This window comes from Mandrillus leucophaeus, unplaced genomic scaffold (genome assembly GCF_000951045.1).
Source record: "Mandrillus leucophaeus isolate KB7577 unplaced genomic scaffold, Mleu.le_1.0 Scaffold107, whole genome shotgun sequence".
NCBI classification, from domain to species: Eukaryota; Metazoa; Chordata; class Mammalia; order Primates; family Cercopithecidae; genus Mandrillus; species Mandrillus leucophaeus.
Window position 1 is genome coordinate 1,419,691 of NW_012098876.1, and position 23,118 is coordinate 1,442,808.

Sequence of the window (23,118 nt, forward strand, 5' to 3'; positions counted from 1 at the left end):
GAAAAAAAAAAAAAAATCAATGAAACCAAAAGTTGGTTCTTTAAAAAGATCAACACAATTGACCAATCTTTGGCTAGATTAAGAAAAAAAGAGAGAAGACTCAACTCACTAAAATCAGAAAGTGGGACATTACTACTGATTCCATAGGGGACAAGAAGTGTTTTAAGGGAGTATTATCACGTCTTATATGCCAACGAATTGAATAGCTTACATCAACACATTCCTATTAATAGAAACACAAAAACCAAGATTAAATCATGAAGAAATACAGAATCTGCAGACACTTACAACTTGCAAGGAAACTGAATCAGCAATCAGAAATCTCCCAACAAAGAGAAGTCCTGGTCCTGATGGCTTCACTAGTGAATTCTACTAAAACATTTAAAGAACTGAACCAACACTAATCCTCAATCTTTTTCAAAAACTGAAGAGAAGGGATCACTTCCTAATTCATTCTATGATGCCAGCATTACCCTGATCCAAAAGTCAGACAGACACTGCAAGTAAAGCATATTATAAACCAGTATCACCTTATGAACACTGATGGATAAATCCTTAGGAAAATACTAGCAAACCAAATTCAGCAGCGTATGAAAAAGATTATATACCATGACCAACTGGGACTTATTTATGAATGTAATGTGCTCAAAATTCAAAAATGCAAATGGTAGTTAACTCTGGGTGATTTTTTTCCTTATGTTTTTCTGTTGTCTAAATGTCCACAAAATAGAATATTTTATTTTTTAAATTTATTATAAAGTATTTGAAAAATACACAAGTGTAGAGAATATTAAAATAGTTACAAACCTAGCTATTCAGACTTTCAAATTCAAAAATAATACATTTGCTTCAGAATATTTGATTTAAAATTTTTTTAGCTGACATAGTTGAAGCTCCCGTAATACTGGCCACCTCAGTACCACCCACTCACCCTCAGGAAAACCCATTATCACAAAGCTGGTGTACATGCAACTTATCTATCACATTTTTATACTTTCATTATAAACTGCTATTAACAAACATAGTATGGTTTGTACTGCTTAAAAACTTACATCAAAGATTTCTCATACTGTACATATTTTATCACAACTTATTTTTTCACTAAGCATTATATTATCAGGATCAAGGCACAAACGCATGTATTATTTTTATAATTTAAAATATTATATAGTTTATTAAAAGGCATTCAACAGAGGTTCTAGATTTTAAGGTTTTTTTTTGTTTGTTTGTTTTCTCAGCTGCACACAATAAACAGTTTTTTAAAACACTTTTGAAAAGTATAGCAGCACTGGCAACATCCTACTGCTTGGTATCATCTTCATTTCTGTGGGTATTTTTCTTCTCTTTTAAACTCAAGATTAAGACACTGTCTATACAGATCACATAGAAACATTCTCCTCTGGAATTCCATGCTAGAGCAAAAATACTCATTAGCCAAGTAGTTTTGAACAACGTAAAATAATTATTAAAGAGAAAATTTATGCTGTCATTCACCTAGCTACCTAAAAATATACTTAATAAAACATACAAAAATGTATTGACACACACAAATTTTGGTAATTTCTAACACTGGAAAATTATAAGCTAAAGCTAAAATAATAAATACGTAAATAAAAGCAAGCTCTAAATTGAACCCAAGATTAAGTAGCATCATATTTCATACGTAGGGGAAAAATAAGTTTAAACAGCCTGGTAGCAGCAAAATAAATAATGCTGGTTTCAGAAACAATTTAAAATTCTAACCCATCAAAAAATGCTTCAACTTTCCTGGGTAACTATTTCTTACCTATCTCCCAAAAACAAAGAAAAATATCAACAGATTGTTTTATGATAGCCCTTCTTTTGGAGTTCTGACTTATTTAAAAAGGATATTATCAACACTGGTAAATCAGCCATAACAGGACTTTTGTGAAAAACCATGATTTATCTATATATTAATCTAGTTACACGTAACTTGAGAGACGCCTGACATATTTTAAAATGTTATCCATTATTACATTATGAACAGTAATACAGATCTCTGCACGCAACTCTGTAATTTGTAAAAGACAAATCTGCGTACAGCCTAAAGTGTTTCACGAGAAAGGTCACGAGTATTAATGGCAGCAAAACATTAAATGTTACTTACCCACAAGTAGTATGTGAACTGAAGTGCAAAAATAGCAATGCCTTCATTATCAAAGGATCCAGCTACTGACCGAGATATGTAGCCTGGTACAATAGCAATAAAACAAGCAGCTAAAAGTCCTGCTCCTTGGTTCCAAAGTTCTCTGGTAAGCAAGAAAGTAGATATAGATGTAAGGCCGCTAAAAGTTGGGGCAAGGAACACACATACATCTCTTATGTGAACTGTTATGTTCAATGTATTTAAAATCCAATGAATAAGGCCAGCTGTTATCATCAACCCTGGGTAAACCTAGGAAGAAAAAAATGAAAAACTTAATTACATATAAAATGAGACACAAAAATATTAATATATGTACTCTTCTTTATTATTACACTTTGTTTACCGTAAGTTTGAAAGTAACATCTCAAAACAATTTGCCTTCTTTACGAACTACAAAAAAAACCCCACACCATTCTGTGTTGCATACAAAGAACTAGCTCATATATGGAGGAAATACATAAAAAGATCAGAGAGAAAATGAAACAAGAATGATTAAAATTGAAAATGCTTAACAATGGAATGATTAAAATTGGAAATGTTTAACAATGTTAACTGTAGGTAACTTTCTTACTGATCCCACTAACTTTTTTTTTTTTTTCAATCAAAACAGGGTCTTAGTGTAGCTTATCCTTGAATTTGGGGTTCTAACATACTCCAATTTTGCCCATACTTGTGTGTACATAAGAAAATGAGAAAAGAAAGATAAGATAAAGAAAAATTACACACAAAACTATTTAAGTCATATTTATAAAAAAAAGTCCCTTCCTTTCAAGCCCTAGATTTGGAAAGTAAGCAACTCTAGCTAGGAAAAGAGGGAATAGTCAGTTGGTGAATTCAGAGATAATGTTTTGGGACTCCTGAAAAATTAAATTTTTTTATACCACATAAATACTTAGGGATACAAGCGAAATAATAAACTAGAAGAGGCCAGTTAACAGTTATACCCACCCTCATTCTAAAAGAGAAACATTAAACATTAAAAGGATTCAAGAATAGTAAACAGGACATTCTTCCTGAGTTACTATTCGGTGACTAAAACATGCATTTACATCTGCTTCCTTAGGTAAGTTCTAAAAGACTCTTTTTTTACTCCACAACAGAAACTACAAAGGTTATAAATTTCCTTTCCCTGCTCTACAATTTGTAATTGCAACCTCTCTCCCCCACACTCCCGTCTTTAACACTCTTGCTTTTTCTCCGTAACACTTAAAATCATTTGACGGACTACTTATTTTACTTATTTACTTTCTATTTCTTAACTGCCTATGCTCACAAGAATGTAAGCTCCAGAAGAGCAGGACATTTTTCTCCAGTATCCAGAAAAATAACTGGCACAAAGTGGATGTTCAATACCTACTGCATGCATGGAAGGAGAAAGGGGGAAGGGGAGAAAAAAAGTATGATAATTCATCCACATTCTCAACACATAAAAATTTTGTTCCTCTTCAGATTCAATACTAGGTACCAGTGTGTGATTCTGTCAGTAATATGAGGGGGAAAAGAAGGAAGTGAATTTAAAAATACTTTTCAAGTCAATATATCCATATAATACGGTAGACTGAACTGACACACACAAAACAGCCAAGATTCATGGAAGTACTACTAAATGAAAGAACCAAAAATAAACCAACAAATAAAATCCCAACAACAAAAAAAGCATAATCAAGCTCAAGATAGGGAATTCTCCAGATGCCAAAAATGAAGAGGAAATTCAAAGTAGGTGCTGACGTCATGGGAACTCACAGGAGACAAGAAAAAAGCTAAACATTACCAGGCCTGATACAGGCCTTAAGGAATGAAAACGGGGGGGTTTCACCCAACACAGGGATCAAAGTGAAGACCTAATTACCAGCAAAAAGTCAGGACCAGCTTATGAAACTAGACAAATTCTATTCATCCATCAAGGAACTCTGCTTGCCTTCCAATGCTCAGAGCAGAAACAAAGTCCTAAAGGAGAATATGGAACTCATTCAAATGTGTGAATGTGGACTCTACATTTATAATAACCTTAAGTAAGTATAAGAAACCTCAAACTAAGTAAAACTGTCCTAAAACCAGCGAAACCCCTAAAATTCTCCAGCAAAGGCAAATGAGAAAGATTATTACAGGGATTATCCCAAATCTCAGGACCTCAGGACTCTCAGAGACAATAGGCTTCCACTGAGGATTAATTTAAGATAAAGGTATAAACCACACAAGAAAAACTATAGTTATCAAATGTAATACAATTTAGGTATATGATAAGATTAGCACCACAAGAACTGCAGGTAATAGTTATCTGCCATATGTATAACCCATTTAATACTTTTCCAATTCCACTACAGAACATGGTAACTACTATTGTGCCTTCATCTCTTTATGCCTTTCTATTTACCTCAAGGATAAGAAGATGCCCCAGACTAGAAACACAACACCTTACTATCATGGAAAACATGTTCTTTCTAAACACAAAGGGAACATTTATAAAAATTTGGATATATCCTAAGCCACAAGTCAAGTCTCAATAATTTTAAAGGATTGAAATTACATAGAAGGTGTTCTCTAACCAAAACATATTTAAAGTACAAAGCAAAAAACATAACTGGGTAATCCCCTTATGTTTGAAATTAAATACAATTCTACATAATCCATGAGTCAGGGAAATTACAAAGAAAATTAAGACACATTTTGATTGAAATAATGAAAATACTACACATCAGAACTTATGAAATGCGGCTAGTACAGTGGTTAGTGTGTAGTTTCTCAGCTTAAAATGCATCTCTTAATAATGAAAAGTTGAAAATTACTGAGTAAACCATCTCAAGAAGTCAGAAAAAGAACATGAAAATAAACTCACAAAAGTAGAAGAAAATAAATTAAAATTTTAAAAATGCAAAACAAACATATACTAGAAGTAATCAACAGAGTCAGAAGTTTCTTTGGGTTAAGAAAAACCCTAATAAAATGAATAAGCCTGGCAAAACTGATTTAAAAAAATCAAACATATATTTCTCCAATACAAGACAATGTTGCCTTGCCTTTCACCTTCAAAATTCTCCTTATGCCCCAAATCCTAAAAATATATTCGCTTTTATGTCATCTTTCTGGATATCAGAAGTCTACATGAACTATAATCTTTAGTCAATTACCTGGAATAATTTGGAGACATTCAGGGCCTGAAAAATTCTAATTATCCGATTATTCTAGATATATAATTATCATGATTATTTTATGTTTTTATCTCCTTCCAAATTCCTTTTTCAACCAAATTGCTATAAGAGCAGATACACAAATAACCTGAACTTCATTCAGATGCATTGTGATAGCAGATCCCCACCCAGCCTCCACCACTTGTCAAAAAGAGTGGCTAGTGTGAGATAACCCAAAAACAGGTTGGGTATTAAGGGGAGGAGGTGTTAAGAAAAGAGCCTAAGTAAGCTGAATATTGGATAATAAGCCACAGAAAAATTTGTTAACTATACAAAGCTTTCCAAGAATCCCTACCACTTTGGCAATTAATGATTTACTCAAATAACAATAAATGTTACAATTAACATAAAGAACTGCTAATATACTTACAGTACCACCTACTATTCTTCCTAGTGGATACCATGCTCTTTCATCAAACCAATTTAAAAATTCATAGAACCCATGAGATGCAAGATGATGTGTTGATCTATAGTTAAACCTAGAGAAAAGAGAAAAAAAGAAATGTTATAAAACTGCTTAATAGAAACAGCTCCTTCTTTATATCAAACTCTGTGGCTACATAAATATATCTCACAGAGCGTTTTTATCAAACTTGAATAACATAATCTGAAGATATCAAAAGAACATGCTTATACCTCTAATATAAACAAAAACACCCCCAACCTCAAACCCACACCTACAAAACTAGTAATGCTCCCAGTAACATTTAGCCATTGCTTGGGGTCCAGGTGGTAGAGGGCTATAAAGAAGTTCATAAATCTCAAAAGATTAAGAACTGCTGACAGAAGATAACATCAAAATGGAAGAAACAGTACACTCACCATAACTGCCCAAAATCCTGCAACCCTAAAAACGTTGGCTTTAAACTATAACAGCACTAAAAATATAAAGAGAATAAACCATAACAGCACTATAAAACAAGAATATGGCCTTATAGAAAAAGAAATTATAATTTCTGAAAGAGACAAAATGAGAAAAAATGAAATTGAAGAAACCAGAGCCCAAAATGAAAGCAGAAGAAAACCACAAACCACATAGGGCAATTCCAGGGATATTCCATGTTTAATATAAAGCAGCTGTGATGGGCAGGAGAAAAGCCTGGAGCAATCCTCAGGGTAATGCCATTACATATACTCAGTCAGGTCAATCCCCTTCCCCTACTACTGCGAAGTAGGGAAGTGGGCATCAGAGGTGTCTGCCTGAGGTAGAAGCACTACATGTAGACAAGTGAGTCAAGAAGCAGAACAATGCTGGATACAAGACGAAAAGGAAATCCTTATACCCCAGATCAGTTTGATACATCCTTTCCAGCAGCAAGTTATGATCTCAACTCCAACAATCACTAGATGCAAGCTTTGTAGCATTTTTACAGTCTTTTCGAATACTAAAATAAGCAACACATCAAAAAAAAATCAAACATTTGAGAAAAGCAAGCACCATGACAGCTAAATATTAAAATCAACAAACAGAAAAATTAATACTGTAGAAACAGAAGCAAGAATTAATATAGTCAGAGGGTTAATATAACCCAGAGTTATATTAACTCTGAAAGAGTTATTAATATTAAACTTTCAGACCTGAAAGGAAGCATAACCAAGAGGTTGAGAGGTCAGGTTCTAGCATCATACTGCATGGGTTTGAATGTTAGTTCCACACTGACTAGCTATGTGACCTTGGTTGGGCAAGTTACTTATGTTCTCTGCATTCTAGTTTCTTCATGTGAAAACAGGGATTAACAACAGTACCTATGATAGTACCAGTGTAGCTATAAGTAAACAATATAGCCTCTCTGAAGCACTTAAAGGCTATAGTTACTGTAATGAAACAGACTTAAAAGATCCATTTAAGATTTTGAATGGCAAAATTATAATTGCCAAGATAAAATAAAAGATAGGCTAAATAGCGTAAAGGACAAAAATGAAGAGCGAATTAGAACGAGATAAAAAGAATGAAAAAAATTTAAGTAGTCTAGTTCTTACACTGATTGGAAAAAAAAAAAAGACTATGCTCCACAGAGCATACACATCCCAATACATTTCAAAACACTATAGTACAATTTAAAATCATTCATTCAGAGAGAAAGGTTTTCTACAAAGGAATGACAAAATCAGATTAATACCTTATTTCTCAGTGGAACCACTGGATTGCTATAAGGCAATAGAGTAATATATCCAAATTTCTGAGGGGAATTTTAAAATCAGAATTTTAAGTAATAACTTTGTGTGCCAATAACATGTAAAACTAAGCTAATGCTAGAAATGCTACCCTGCTCCCTTCCTCCTCCAAGAAGTATTTACCAGATCAGAATTTAAAAAGGGATATCTTCAAATGCCAGAAACAAAGTAGTGACTGTATTTACAAAGCCAGGATTACAGAAAGGCTGCCTAGTGAAAGATGGAAAACAATCTAACCACCACCATGAAAGTGACAAAGTTCTTCTCCATCTAAAGGCTTTAAAGGCTTCAATAAAAAAAAGCTAAATTAAACGTTGTGCTATGCATTAAGGGTCTAAATTTACAAAGAATCCCCAAGACAAGAAATTAACATTGAAAACAAGACCCAAACACCTAGATTAGCAATAGAAGCAAAACTAAAAATAGCTCTACCCAGAGAAGCTCATAAATAACAGTTAAACTATGTAAGGAAGAGATTCACCAAACAAAGTTGAGTATACACCAGAAAAAGTAACACCCCACTGAAACTTCTGAAAATATTTTAATGGAAGAGGCCTAGTATTTTAACAAGAATACCAAGGTTTTAAATTTTCAACTTAATTTTTCATTTTAAAAAACTGACTTCAAGGGACTATTAATAACACGTTTTAAAAACCAGGAACCATGAGAGTCCAACCTCATAAAGCTTTCCTGACAAGTATTTTTCACTTTCCATTTTATATAATTCTTGGCCTCTTTATCAAATCATTCTTCTTTATCAAATCATTCTTCCTTTGGCTTTAATGACTACAACAGTCTCTTGATTTTTTACCCCCACCTCTCTAATCTTCTTTGTTTTCTGCATAGGTAGCCTTCTCTACCTAAGATCCTCTTATTAATTCACTCTGAAATCGCAGCCCAAAAGACGTCATTTACACCCAAGTCTTCAATTATTACCAGTATGCCCACAATTCACTAATATTATCTCCCTACCTAGATCTTTCTTCTCATGTCCAAACCAGTGTTATGTAACTACCCATGTGGTACGTTTTTCTGGAATGTCACAAAGGCATCTCAGACTCCACATTCAACTAAACTCATGATCAGACACCTACCATCCAATCCCAAAACAAATATATACACTGTATCTGCTTTCAGTATTCTCTTACCACCACCTGAGCTGAAGAAACTTAGGTGTCATTTTTGAAAGTTCCTTCTCTCTCACATCCTATACAGAAATCAAAACAAGGCTGTCACTTAACTTCCTAAATATCTCTGAAATCTGTACACTATTTTCTTATTCTGCTACTAGCACTGTAATCCAAGCTATCATCTTTTAACTAGACTACTGAAATAGCCTCTAACTGGTCTCTTTACATCCATTCTGCCCACCTTCTAGTTCCCCAATCTGTGCACTCTGCCACAAGAAGGAAGTTCTTTTCAAAATGTAAATGTGATCATATTGCAACTCTCTGAATTATTCAAAAACTTCATTGCTTTAAAATTAAAGCAGAGAAACCTCCACTTCTTAACATAATGGTCAAAACCACACAGTCTACCTCATACATAACTCTAATCTCACCTCACACCATATTACCTCTCTTCTTTCCATCTTTCAGTCCTCCAGGCTCACCTCATTACTTCCTGTCACAGGATCGCTAAGACTGCTAATCCCCTCTGCCTGGATCACTGATGTCTCCCCCTCCCTACCCCAGTTAACTCATCCTGCAAACTTCAACACATTTCTAACAAATTCTGTCACTTTTCTATCTTGACATATATAAAATTTCACATTAGTTTCCTTGATTAATATCTATTCAAATAGATAAATACTGCTAAGAAGACACCACTGTGTCTCCAACACCAAGTACAGCATCTGGTACTTCACAAACTCAAAGGATATATGAGAATTTTGTTTCTGTTGCCCATACTTCTGCAGTGCAGTGGTGCGATCACAGCTGCAGCTTCAGCCTCCAAGGCTCAAATGATCTCTGACCAGAGCCTCCCAAGTAGCTAGGATTACAGGTGTGTGCCATCACACCCAGCTAATGTTTTATGCTTTGTAGAGATGAGGTCTTGCTTTGTTGCCCAGGCTGGTCTCCAACTCTTGGGCTCAGGCAACCCTCTAGCTTCAGCTTCTCAAAGTGTTGGGATTACAGGCGTGAGCCATTGCACCAGGCCAAGAATATTTTTAAAAATATAAATGTAAGTTCAAACTTACAACATTTAGTCAATAGTAAGAACAATTACATTGTTTCAATGAACACAAAAATCTTAAAATTGATGTTAGAGATCATAGTTGCAATGATGCCAACCATGTCATGAATCTACTTCTGTATTTTGTTTTGGTTCACAAAATTGCAAAAAACATTTGACTTACAGAGGTAAGTGTCAAAGAGTAAATGTTTTTTTAAAAAGTTTTCCTTACTGTTAAATTCTACAATTAAATGATACAGAAGTTTGGGGCCTAAGAAAAAATTCTGGTTCAAGGTTGAGTAACTACATAAAATAACTGCTTGCATTCCTCACCTAATCTAAATTTATAACACACCATGAACTTATGTTACAGATTGAGTTGTTACTAAACAAAGCATAGTCTGATTATTTTCATTCCTGTAACTTCCCAGGATACCTCAGTTGGAACATTAACAATTCAATCCAAAGCAAATACAAGGCATATGAGCCTAATACATGGCTCCAAATCTATCTCAAGGACTTCTCTGTTTCCTCCAGCTTTAGCTGCCTGATTTTCTTTTCCTCAGTTCATGTAAATATGAGTAAGAATATGATTGGCTCAAATAATTTCATACAAAGTCATATGTCATAGGTAACAGACAATCTATGTGTTGGCTGCCATGAGATTCCATGCTCATAATCCAATACCTGTAGCCAAAAGGGCAGGGTCATATGATATAAAATATGGCTGTTCTGGCTTCTTTGCATGTGCTGTGAGTAGAAGATGATGGGCATGAGAATTGTGCAAGGGTTGTGAATGTAGTAGGTACTATAATTCATTTTCCTAGAATAAAATAAAGCCCTTAATGATATTGAAAATACTTATATACCTAGTGCTTCCTCAAAGTATTGAAGACATAACTGGCTTATTTGCTTCTCTTTTCTACACCTCCTTCAAAAAAAAAAAAAATGCATGAGGCTTTCCCGTAACACTTTTTCTCCCTTTTTCCCCCCTAAGACTACCCTTAAAATCCACTTAATAAAACCTATAGTGTGATTATCTCTGGACAGTGCAGTCTACACAGGATTAGAGCTGCCTGTTCATGTCAGAAGATATAGTAATACCTATGTAATTTTTTCTTCCTAGTTGATAAATACTCTCCTCTTGACCAAATATTAGGTACCTCTAAACCCTCTTCTCAACTAGGCTTCAACCCTGGGCTTCAGTGTCTGTTCGTGTTGGGCCTGGACTGCCCAGTTACAGCAAGAATGCTGTTAAGTCAGTTCAGAAAGATTCCCCACCCTCCATTTCTGATCACCTCAATATGATCAAATTCCTTATCCCCAGAATCCCCCAGGTGGTATCTGGTCACCCTGGCCTGCCTTCAGCAAGAATCCCTGTAAAGCTAGTTTAGCCAGAATCCCCGTACTCCTTTCCTTACATTCTCCTTTCCTTACATCTGTGTTTTCTACCCACTGACCCTATCCCTGCTCCTTGACTATAAATCTTCCATTGTCGTTGTATTCAGAATTGAGCCCAGTTCCATACTTAGGTATCTTCTGCATTAGTTCCTGAATAAAAGCTGTTTTTATCATTCAAAAAAAAAAAAAAAAAAAAAGGGCACTTGGATTGATCATATTGATCCTATAACTACTCTTTTCCATTCCATTTTTAGAATAACTAAAAACTGAATGTATTTATCACACCTGCTTTTTGAGATATTTTAGCATGATCTTTTCCTCAGCCCTCGGCTCTGTCCACATAGAAACATGCCATAGCCAAGTACTTTATTCTCACTTCTTCATATGATCATCTCAGACCTGAAGTTCCTAATCATTTTTTAAGAAGTCTTTTCTAACGTTTCCTCCTCCTCCTCCTCCCAGTCTACCTTAATTTCTGCTCTTAAAACATGTCGGAACCTCTGTGGAAGTTCACCTCACAATGAACTACCTTTTCTTAGTAATTTCTGTAACCTGGAGTTTTCTCATAGTTACTGGCAGTTCACTCATGAGGTTCAGTTAATACTTGCTTAGCTAATTACCCCTTTTTAGCATACTAGTATCAACACTTACTTTAATTTTCGTCTTCTATTCCCTTCTTCATTAAACTCAAACACCTGTATGTACAAAGGTAGTCTTCCATTTTGGCATGTCCTACTTACATTATTTTTAATAATATTTAAATAACTGAAAGGAAAGAGTTATAGATGAACCACAGATTGAAAACTGTTGAAGCTGAGTGATGTATCATGGAGATTCATTACAGTATTAGTTCTACTTTGCTGTATGTTTGAAATTTTCCATAATAAAGGTTATATATACATAGATATAGCTTATATCTATACATATATTTACAAATATGCCCTTATAATAAATAGAACTTTATGAGCTGGTAGGTGTATTCAATAAATACTGTATTATTTCCTGACATAAACATTAGGAATATCAACCTATTTGTAAACCAGGGCTTTTACAAATAAAGAGGGGAAGTCACAAGGAGCTGCCTTTGCATTTTCCTTCCACAGACCTTGTCAGAGATTCAATCATTTGATACATTTGGTTTCAAATTTATTTCATCTTATATTATACTGATACACCTAATTTACACTCAAAATAACAACAAAGAAATCTCATGATTATGTCCTGAAGCAAAATACCACAACATACTTTTAATCTTAGGTTAAAAAAATTATGTCTCTATAAATGGCCACCAGATATATGAAAAGATGTTCAACATCATTAATCATCAGAAAAATGCAAATCAAAACTATAATCAGATAACATCTCACCTCAGCTAAAATGGTTTGTATCCAAAAGACAGGCAGTAACAAATGCTGGTGAAGATGTGGGGAAGGGGGAACAGTACTACACTGTTGGTGGAAATGTAAATTAGCACAGCCACTATGAAGAACAGTATGGAGGTTCCTCAAAAAAACAAACAGAACTACAATATAATCCAGCAATCCCACTGCTAGGTACATATCCAAAGAAAGAAAACCAGTGTACCAAAGAGACACCTGCACTCTCGTGTGTACTGCAGTATTATTCATAATAGCCAAGATTTGGAAGCAACCTAAGTGTCTATCATCAGATGAATGAATGAAGAAAATGTGGTACTTATATTCAATAAAGTACTATTTAGCCATAAAGAAAAGAATGAGATTCAGTCATTTACAATAACATGGATGGAACTGGAGAGGTCACTATGTTAAGTAAAATAAGCCAGGCATGGAAGGACAAATTTTGCATGTTATATCTCGTATGTGAAAGCTAAAAATTAAAACAATTGAACTCATGGAGATAGAGAGCAGAATGATGATTACCAGAGGCTAGGAAAGGTAGTAGAGAGGGGTGCAAAATGTGGGGAGGGGTAACGGATACAAAAATATACTTAGGATGAATAAGATCTAGTATTTAAGAAAAAGATCTAGTAATTGATAGCACAACAAATTAATCACATATTTTAAAATAACGAAAAGATTGGAATTGAAATGCTTCTAAAACAGAGAAATGATAAGTGCATGAGGTGATGACCATACCAATTACCTGGATTTGACTGCTACACATGGTATGCTGGTATCAAAACATCACATGTACCCCATAAATAGACAAGCCTATTATGTACCCATAATAATTATAAAAAATTAAAAATTGTATCTCAGCCTTAAAATTAACCTAAGGCTTTTATATCTTAAAAAGAAATTTTGAGGTGGCAAAGGGTTTCGTATGTTTAATTAACATTTTCAGTCCTCATTAAAAGTGATACCGTATCAGAAAGAAATATTAATAATTGGAGACGCCTAAGAATAAATTAAGTGGAAGAACAATATATTGTTAGCCATAATGCTATGGCCACAATGAGAGACAAACATGCCCCACATTCCAAAATGTTCAGTTCACAAATGTAATTTTAACAAGACAACACAAATCCAGTTTAGTTTAGCCTTTGCAAATTAAATCCAACAAACAGAAAAGAATCAGTCAGGAACAGAAAAAAAAAAAAAACAAGAAAAAGGAGGAAAGAAGCTTTGATCAATGATGGTGATGAAAGAACAGCAAATGTTAGTAGTAAAGGAGGGTAAAAGAGGAAAGAGGTGCAGCAAAAGGCAGCGGGGTGGAGCACTGTACCAAGTATTACATTTCAACACAGCTCCCCCTTAAGGCCAAGCAAAGCCAGGGTCCTAACTTGCTCTGAGTTGACAAACAGGTTAACTAAAGTTTCTGTCTATCAAAATAACCACACATGGGCTCCAAATGAGGGCTCAGGGCTGTCTCCCATGGACAGAGAGAACTGTCCAGTTCACAATGTCAGTTTAACAGCACATAATGTCAGTTTGACAGCACAGCTCCTAGAGACTCCCAGAATGTCTTGTATGACAAGATATTGTGAAGTCTTTAAGGATGGGGGTAACCAGCAATTCAGAGTTAAAGAGCTGTCCCAGGCAAAGAAACTATCAAGTGCAAAGTCCTTGAGGTAGAGAAACAGTGTGTTTAACGAAGAAAAAGATGTTCAAGAGGGGGAGTGGTAATTTATGTTGTGTACACTACTTCTGCACAATTATTATTTTAAAAAACATATCAGACACTATGATAATATTTTTCATTTAATCATCACACAAATATACACTTCTTTGAGGCAGGACACTATACAGATGATTAGACTAAGGCACAATATGTAACATAGGTTGTCCAAAGTCATACAGCCATGAAGTGGTCAACACATGGGATTTGATCACGGCAGCTTTGACTCTGGTGCCCACATTCTTAAGCATAATCACAAGGTGATTCCAAACAGCAACAGGGCAATTAATGCAGGTAAATTATTTGTATCACCTTCCGGGCACTGTGAACCTTAAAGATTTCAAACTGTTCCCAGTATCTCAGGGATTCCAGACAAGAGTGGGGTACCAGAATAGACACATAGTTTTGAATGACATACGGTACCATCTTAATATAATCTTACCTATTTGTCTATTTATATATGGGGCTTTTGTACAAACTCATTTGAAGAAAGGATTCAAATGCTAAACAAGTGTTTGAAAACAATGGCAAGCGTATCTGTAGAACTATATCTACGTATGTTTAAAATATCTAAAACAAAAACCACTGGTGCAATTCTCTTAAGATCTGTTAAGATGTAACTTTGAACCTTAAAGCTTATGCCCTTTCTAAAGTTACTTTGGAAATAAAAGGACAGAGAAGTCTAATATATGTCTGACTGTATCATTTCAGATTTCAATTCTTTGGCATAGGTATGCCTTTTTAAAAATCATGGCCAGAAACCTTTATTAAGTACTGCTTGACCAGTAAAACTATCCTCATTCACCACCTTTTAAGAGTCATACATAATTGTTGGTTTTACCAAACAGTAAGTGTGACTCTCACAAAGAAACAAAGCCAAGTAGTCCCTAACTCGAGCTCACATTGCTCTCCTTTTTGGCACCTTTCTCATACTTCTTATATTAACCAATTCAACCACTGCCAATCTTTAAATAACTGAACTCTTCCCAGTAAGCTATAATTTGTCATCTTTACTTCTCCAAAGTTTAGTTCTTACAAGGTTATGTGTAAGTATGTGTACACTTTATTATCAAAAAAATGTACAACACCTCTTTCCTCTTTCAACCAACAAATGCTTATTTTATTTCAATCCCTCCTCTGATCACAGCCAAGTTTGTCACATGTTACACAACTACTTTGGAGATTGTCCAATGAGAAATATAATGTCTGCGTGCTATCATTTGAATACTAAGTGTAACAAGAAGAATGAAGAAATGGAAAAGTATTTGTTCTCACACAATTTTTCCTTCCCGCTTTTACAACTCTATTTATGAGATATAAAAACAAGAAATAGGAATTTCTATTTGGTCTAAAAAGGCCAGTTCATCTTTATAATACATGTTATACATGGATCAATAATCTGAGAGAAAGTAAAGTACAATTTCTCATGAAAAAAGAAAGAATGAGAAAATGCAAGGAAGGAGAGAAGACAGGCAGGCATGTTAAAAGATCAAGCCTATTGTTTCTATTGTCCATTATTTGCAACATCTTCCAAGAGATACAAAACTTCCATTATTATCACCATAATTATTATATATTGGGATTTAAAGTTTAACAATTGGTTCGGAATCTCTTCCTCTTTCTTGTCATCAGGTACTTTCTAATCCCCCAGGAATTTAAAGTATGATTGTTTCTCCTCTTCCACTGAAATTAAAAAAATCATATTTTACTTTTTATTAGCAATCCTTCCTTTATATCCCTGATGAACTTTGCACCTTGCATTCTACCTTTTCCAAACTAATATATAAAACAGCATTGATTTACAGATTTGTCTCCTCCATTGGATTGCAAGGTCCTTGAGAAAGAAACCCCCAGCCTAAGAGAATAACGAAAACAACAAAATCAATAAATTGTTAACATTTAATGAGTGGTTATTATGCCTTAAATACTTTTATTTGTTATTAATAATTTGATCTTTATGACAACTTATTGAGATGCATATTATTGTCATTCCCTGTTTACAGATAAGAAGATGGAAGCACAGAGAGGTTAAGTAACCTGCTTTTGCTCAAGGTTACACAAGTCAAAGTAGAAAAGCCAGGGGTCTATTTCACATCATTTTGTCTCTGGGCAAATATGAAGGAATCAACCTTCCAACTCCTAGCACCAAGGCCAGTGCCTGGTATATCTAGTAAAGCCAATAAAATATGTGTTAAAGTTCCTCTGAAATACTTTATATATGACCCAATTTTAAAGCATTTTTACACAACTGCCCCCCAAGCAAAGTGATTTAGTGCCAGTGTGAGGTTATAAATTATGTGAAATGTTTAAACATGCCCACTTTACTAAGGTAAACTATTTTTTTATATAGAAATATACCATTCAGGTAGAGGGCACTAAGATAGTGTAACTGGTTTAATTAAATTTTCATTCAGGGAATACTACCGTATTCTTTATTCAATGCTGTTTGGGTCCCGGTTCATGTCCTGGCCTCTGAAGTCTTTCATCAACAATCACTCACAGAACCATTTAGTATTGTATATAGAAATGGAAAACACCTGGGGCAGCCACCTACTCGGGAGGCTGAAGCAAAAGAATCGCTTGAACCCGGGAGGCTGAGGTTGCAGTAAGCCAAGATCGTGCCTACTACACTCCAGCCTGGGTGACAGAGCGAGGCTCCGTCTTAAAAAACGAAGTCTGAATAAGGGTTTAATTTTCACAATTACCAATTTCAACACTTGTTCTGGCTCTATCCTAACACTATTCATACCACTTTTCTAACTCTATCCTGGTCACAGGGGCATTATTTCTGTTCCTTCAACATATCAACTTTTTTTCTGCTGAGAGAAATGCTCTTAACCCAGATCTTCGCAGGGGCCTAATTCCTTGTCATTCTAATTTTAGTACAAATATTATCTCAGAAAGGCCTTCTTTCACTTCTCAATCTACAGTAGTGGCCCCGTAGCCACGGTCTACAAACACATCAAACACTAGTTAGCATATTACTTTTTTAAATAGCCTTTATCACTAACTAAAATTATCTTGATCTTTTTATTTACTTGTTTGCTTGCCTATCTGAAAAATAAGCTCCATCACAACAAAGGTCCTTCTATATATTCCAAATGCTTAGTACTGTGTCTGGCGCATAGTTATCACACAAAAAATACCTGTTAAATGACTGAATGTTAAAGGCACTCACCATGCATACTAAAATAATTTGCACTATTATAGTTTAGATAAGCAATCAAAACCAACAAAAATCAATGCTTAAGATGGCCGACTAGATGTATCTGGTACTTGTCTCTTCTATGGAGAGGAACCACAATAGCGAGTAAAAAAGATCACCTGAGAGAGAACAATGAAATTCAACAGAGTAGTGATGGGAAGCATCAAAAGCAAGGAAAAAGAGGGGAACAAGGAAGCCTGCTCGGCTGGAATCAGCTTAGGAGGCTGGAGTGGCTTGTAAAGCAGACAAAGGGTGAGAGACCCCCAGAGGTCTACATTCCCACTGGAACCACTAGGACTCCTAAAATCCTAGCAACAGGAGAGCTCCTTTACCCTCTCAGGTCCCAAGACTAACACAGGGAGCTGCCTGACGTCCATGCGAAGGCACCGCTCCAGAGAGAGAGCTCATGCTGGATCCCACGAATCACTGAAACCTAAGCAGCTACAATATGGTGCCCTTTTGAGAACAGGCCCCACTCAACTGCATCCCGCCCAGCTGCCAGGGCCATCACAAGGCAGGGATACTGCCTCCGCAGCAGAGGGCGACTGTGAATTTTTACCTGCCCTAAGGACAAATTCCATTGCTTACAGCCACTTGAGGGAGGCGGAGGTTGCAGTAAGCCAAGATCGTGCTTACTACACTCCAGCCTGGGTGAAGTGCCAAGGTTGCTGCAGAGCCAAGGCAGGAAACCCATACCACTCCAGTTGCCAGCCTACAGCTACTCTCAGGGAAAGCAACCTCACCTTCCGTAGTAGAGCAGGGGTGCAATGCAGCTGCTGCTAGCCCCTCCTGAGCATTCCACAAACTGGGGATTACCCATCCCTTGCCCACCACTGCCAGGCAGTCCACCCAGCCAGCTCCATCCCCCTACCAAAGCAAGTATCCAAACACACAATCCAAGGTGTGGATGATCTCTGGAGATCACTTCACCAAGTCTACCACCAGTGACACCTGAACACTACTCCCAGGGTCTGAGGTCAGGTTCACTTAACCTGCCACTACCAGCAGAGCTAGGACCCACACTCATGCATCACTTGCAGGTCTGGGGACCAGCCTGCCCAACTCACTGCAGCCACCACAATACCAGCACAGACACTTAGGTTCCAGGGAGTTGTCCACCGCTGCTACTGCAATCGCCCATGCTACACCTGCTGCCCAGGGGCTCGAGAAACTGCCCACTTGCATGACCCACCACTGCAATCCCAGCACTTGAGGAGGCCACCTGGAGGCCTAAAATCAACCTGGATGCAAGAACACTGTCACTGGCATAAGCTGCCCTGGGGCCAAAACACTGATGGGATGCTCAGTTCACTGCTGCCACCACTGCGTCCAAAAGACTGTCACACCTGGTATCCCTGACCCCATCAAAACTTCACCACAGCCTCCACTAACAACCACATCTTAAGCCCCTGGGGAAATCACAGACACACTAATGCTGTTTACAGAAAAAAGAAAATCATACGGAGACTACACACTACCACACACACACAGAATCAAAATCAAAGTGCCACATCCAACCAACACCATACATATATCTTCAGAAAAAATTATCTCCAATAAAAGCAATGTCAAAAAATGCCATTACACCAGATGTGCAGATACCAAAGTAAAAACACAGGAAACATAAAAAAGAAAACATGATACACCTCCAAAAGTACACAGTAATTATCCAGCAACAGATCCCATTCAAAAAAAAATTCACAACAAACTTACAGACACAGGAGTAGAAAGATGGCTAACAGTGGCTGGGAAGAGCAGTTGGGGGTTTGGTGGGGATATGGGGATGGTTAAACAGATACACACACAAAAGATTCCAGCATGAATGAATAAGACCTATGTGATAGCACAATAGGGTGACTACAGTCAATAATAAGCTAATCGTATATTTTAAAATAACCTAAAGAACGTAATTGAATTGTCTGTAACTTAAATGATTAATGCCTGAGGGGACAGATACCCCATTCTCCAAGATGAGCTTATTTCACATTGCATGTCTATATCAAAATATCTCACATATCCCATAAATATACATACTTGTGTACCCATAAAATTTTTTAAAAAAATAAAAAACTTTGAAAAAAAGAAATTCACACAACCCCAGAAAAAGAACTCAATTTATTTACTCTAAAAAAAAAAAAACTCAGTAAGATACAAGAGAATTCTGAAAAACAACATAAAGAAATCAGAAAAACAATTCAGGATATGAATGAGAAATTTACTAAAGAGGTAGATATCATAAAGAATCAAACAGAAATTCTAGAACAGAAGAATTCATTGAATGAAATACAAAATACATATGAAACCTTCAATGACAGACTAGATGGAGCAGAAGAAATACTCTCAGAACTTAGACAAGTCTTTTGAAATAACCTAGTCAGACAAAAATAAATTAATTTTAAAAATGAACAAAGTCTTCGTAAAAGACAACATAAAGTGAACAAATATTAAAATTTTCAGTGTCCTAGAAGGTGAAGAGAAAACAAAAGATTTTAAAAGCCTGTATAACAAAATAATGATGAAAACTTCCCAAGTCTAGCAAGAGATTTGGACATCTAGATACATGAGGCTCAGAAATATGCAAACAGATACAATGCAAAATGTTCTATCCACAACACATTACAGTCAAACTGTCAAAAGTCAAACACAAGGAGAGAATTCCACAAACAGCAAGAGAAAAGAGTCTAGTCACTTATAAAGAAACCCCCATAAGACTAATAATAGATTTCTTAGCCGAAACTTATAGGCCAGGAAAGAAAGGAATGATGTATTGAAAGTGCTGAAACAAACAAATTGCCAACCAATGATACTATATTCAGCAAAACTATCCTTCATAAATGAAGGAGAAATAAAATATTTTCCAGACAAGTAAAAGCTGAGGAAATCCATAACCACTGCACTAGCCTACAAGAAATGCTCAAGGGAGTACTTAATCTGGAAGTGAAAGGACAATATCTACCACCATGAAAACACACAAAAATATAAAAACCACTGGCAAAGCAACACACAAAGAAAGAAAAGACTCAAATGTTACCACTACTACATGAAACCACCAAACCACAGTGATAAATTATGAGAGAAAGAACAGAACAAAATAACCAGAAATCAATTAATAAAATAACAGGAATAAACCCCCACATATTAATAATAACCCTGAATGTAAATGGATTAAACTTTCCACTTAAAAGATATACACTGGCTGAATGAATTAAAAAAATAAAAGACCCAACTATATGCTGCCTATAAGAAACTTATCTCACCTGTGAAGACACATATAGACTGAAAGTAAAGGGAAAGACATTCAGATATTCAATGCAAATGGAAACCAAAAGTGAGCAGGAAACCAAAAGTGAGCATGAGTACCTACCCTTAGATAAATCAGGCTTTAAGTCAAAAAAAAAACAGTAAAAAGAGACAAAGTAATTATATAATGATAAACGGATTCAACTAGAAGAAATAACAATTCTAAATATATATGCACCCAACACTCGAACACCCAGATATATAAAGCAAATATTACTAGATTTAATGGAAGAGATATAGTCCAATACAGTAATAGTTGGCGACTTTTAACAATCCACTCTCACCATTAGATAGATCATGTAGACAAAGTTAACAAAGAAACACTGGATTTAAACTGCAAATTAGACAAAATGTACTTAACAGACATGAACATTTCATTCAACAGCTACAGAATACACATTATTCTGATTAGCACAAGAAACATTCTCCAGGATAGATCATAAAATAGAACACAAAACAAGTCTTAACGAATTAAAAAAGAAACAATATCAAGTATCTTCTCAGACCACAACAAAATGAGAAATTAATAACAAGAGGAACCTTGAAAACTGTACAAATACGTGAAACTTAAACAACATGCTCCTGAATGGCCACTGGGTGAAGGAAAAAATTTTAAGAGAAAATCAAAAAAATTTATTGGAACAAACAAAAATCTAAACATGACACACCCAAACCTATAAGAAACAGCAAAAACCATGCTAAGAAATAAGTTTATAGCAATAAACACCTACATCAAAAAAAAAAAAAATACAAAGACTCCAAATAAACAATCTAATAATGCACCTCAAGGAGCTAGAAAAGAACAAACCAAATCCCAAATCAGAAGCAAAGAAACCATAAAAACCAGAGCAGAACTCAATGAATGAAAGACACACACACACACACACACACCCCCACACCAAAGAATTAATGAGACAGAAACAAAAAGTTGGTTCTTTTGAAAAGATTAAAAAAAAAAAAATCAATAAGGCACTTCCTAGACTAACCAAGAAGAAAGAGAAAGACCCAACTATAATCAGAAGTGAAAAGATGCTACAAATTAGTACCACAGAAATACAAAAGATCATCAGAGACTATTATGAACAACTATACTAGAGAACCTACAGGAAACTGATAAACTTCTGGATAAGCATAACCTACCAAGATTGAATCAAGAAGAAGGAAAAAAAAACCAAAAAAAACAAAAACCCTGAACAGACCAATAAATTGAGTAATGATACAGAATCAATAACAGAAGTTCTCCCAACAAAAAAAGTCCAGGAATTGATGGCTTCACTGTCAAATTTTACCAAACTTTCAAGGAAAAACACATACCTATTCTCCTCAAACTATTCCAAACAACTGAAGGGGAGGGAATTCTCCCTAACTCTTTCTATGAGGCATTACCCAGATACCAAAACCAGACAAGGATGCTACAACTGGCTAAAAGCCAATATCCTTGATGAACACAGATGCAAAATTTCTGAACAAAATACTATGAACAGAATCCAACAGTACATCAAAAAGATAATACACCATGATCAACTGGGTTTATAACAGGGAAGTAAGGATGATTCGACAGACACAAATCAATAAATGTGATACATCATATCAAGAAAATGAAGGGCAAAAACCGTATGATCATCTCGATAATGCAAAAACAATTTGATTTTTAACTCTGAATTTAATCTTGAATTTTCAAGATCCCTTCATGATAAAAGCTCTCAGACTATGTATAAAAGAAACATAACTCAAAACAATAAATGCCATATATGACAAACCCAGAGCTAACATCATGCTGAATTAAGAAAAGTTGAAAGCCTTTCCACAAAGAACTAGAAGACAAGGATATCTACTTTCACCATTCCTATTCAACATAGTAGTGGATATCCTAGCCAGAGCAATCAGGTAAGAGCACAAAAGTAAAAGGCAACCAAACTGAAAAAGAGAAAGCCAAACTGTCCCACTTTGCATATCACCTGATCTTATATTTAGAAAAAACAAAAGACTCTGCCAAAAAACTCTTAGAGCTAATAAGCAAATTCAGCAAAGTTGCAGGATACAAAATCAACATATAAAAATCATGTATTGATTCATTTTTATATGTCAATGACGAAATAGCTGAGAAAGAAATCAGGAAAGCAATTCCATTTACAATAGATATAAAAAATATATAGTGGCTCACGCCTGTAATCCTAGCACTTTGGGAGGCCGAGGCCGGCAGATTATGAGGTCAGGAGATCAAGACCATCCTGGCTAACAGCGAAACCCTGTCTCTACTAAAAATACAAAAAATTAGGCTGGCATGGTGGCAGGCACCTGTGGTCCCAGCTACTCCAGAGGCTGAGGCAGGAGAATGGCGTGAACCCGGGAGGCGGAGCTTGCAGTGAGCTGAGATTGCGCCACTGCACTCCAGCCTGGGCGACAGA

At 35.6% G+C, this 23,118-nt stretch overlaps 1 protein-coding gene across 1 annotated transcript in view; it reads right to left on the minus strand.

Moving 5' to 3' along the window:
* STT3B (STT3B, subunit of the oligosaccharyltransferase complex (catalytic)) overlaps positions 1-23,118 on the minus strand; it is a 106,741-nt gene that overhangs the window by 57,625 nt on the left and 25,998 nt on the right. Inside the window, exons 3-4 of the mRNA XM_011985637.1 lie at positions 5,726-5,834; positions 2,129-2,416 (exon numbers count right to left, since the gene is read on the minus strand). Coding sequence (XP_011841027.1) covers positions 2,129-2,416; positions 5,726-5,834 — 397 coding nt within the window. The remainder of the gene's footprint in view (positions 1-2,128; positions 2,417-5,725; positions 5,835-23,118) is intronic.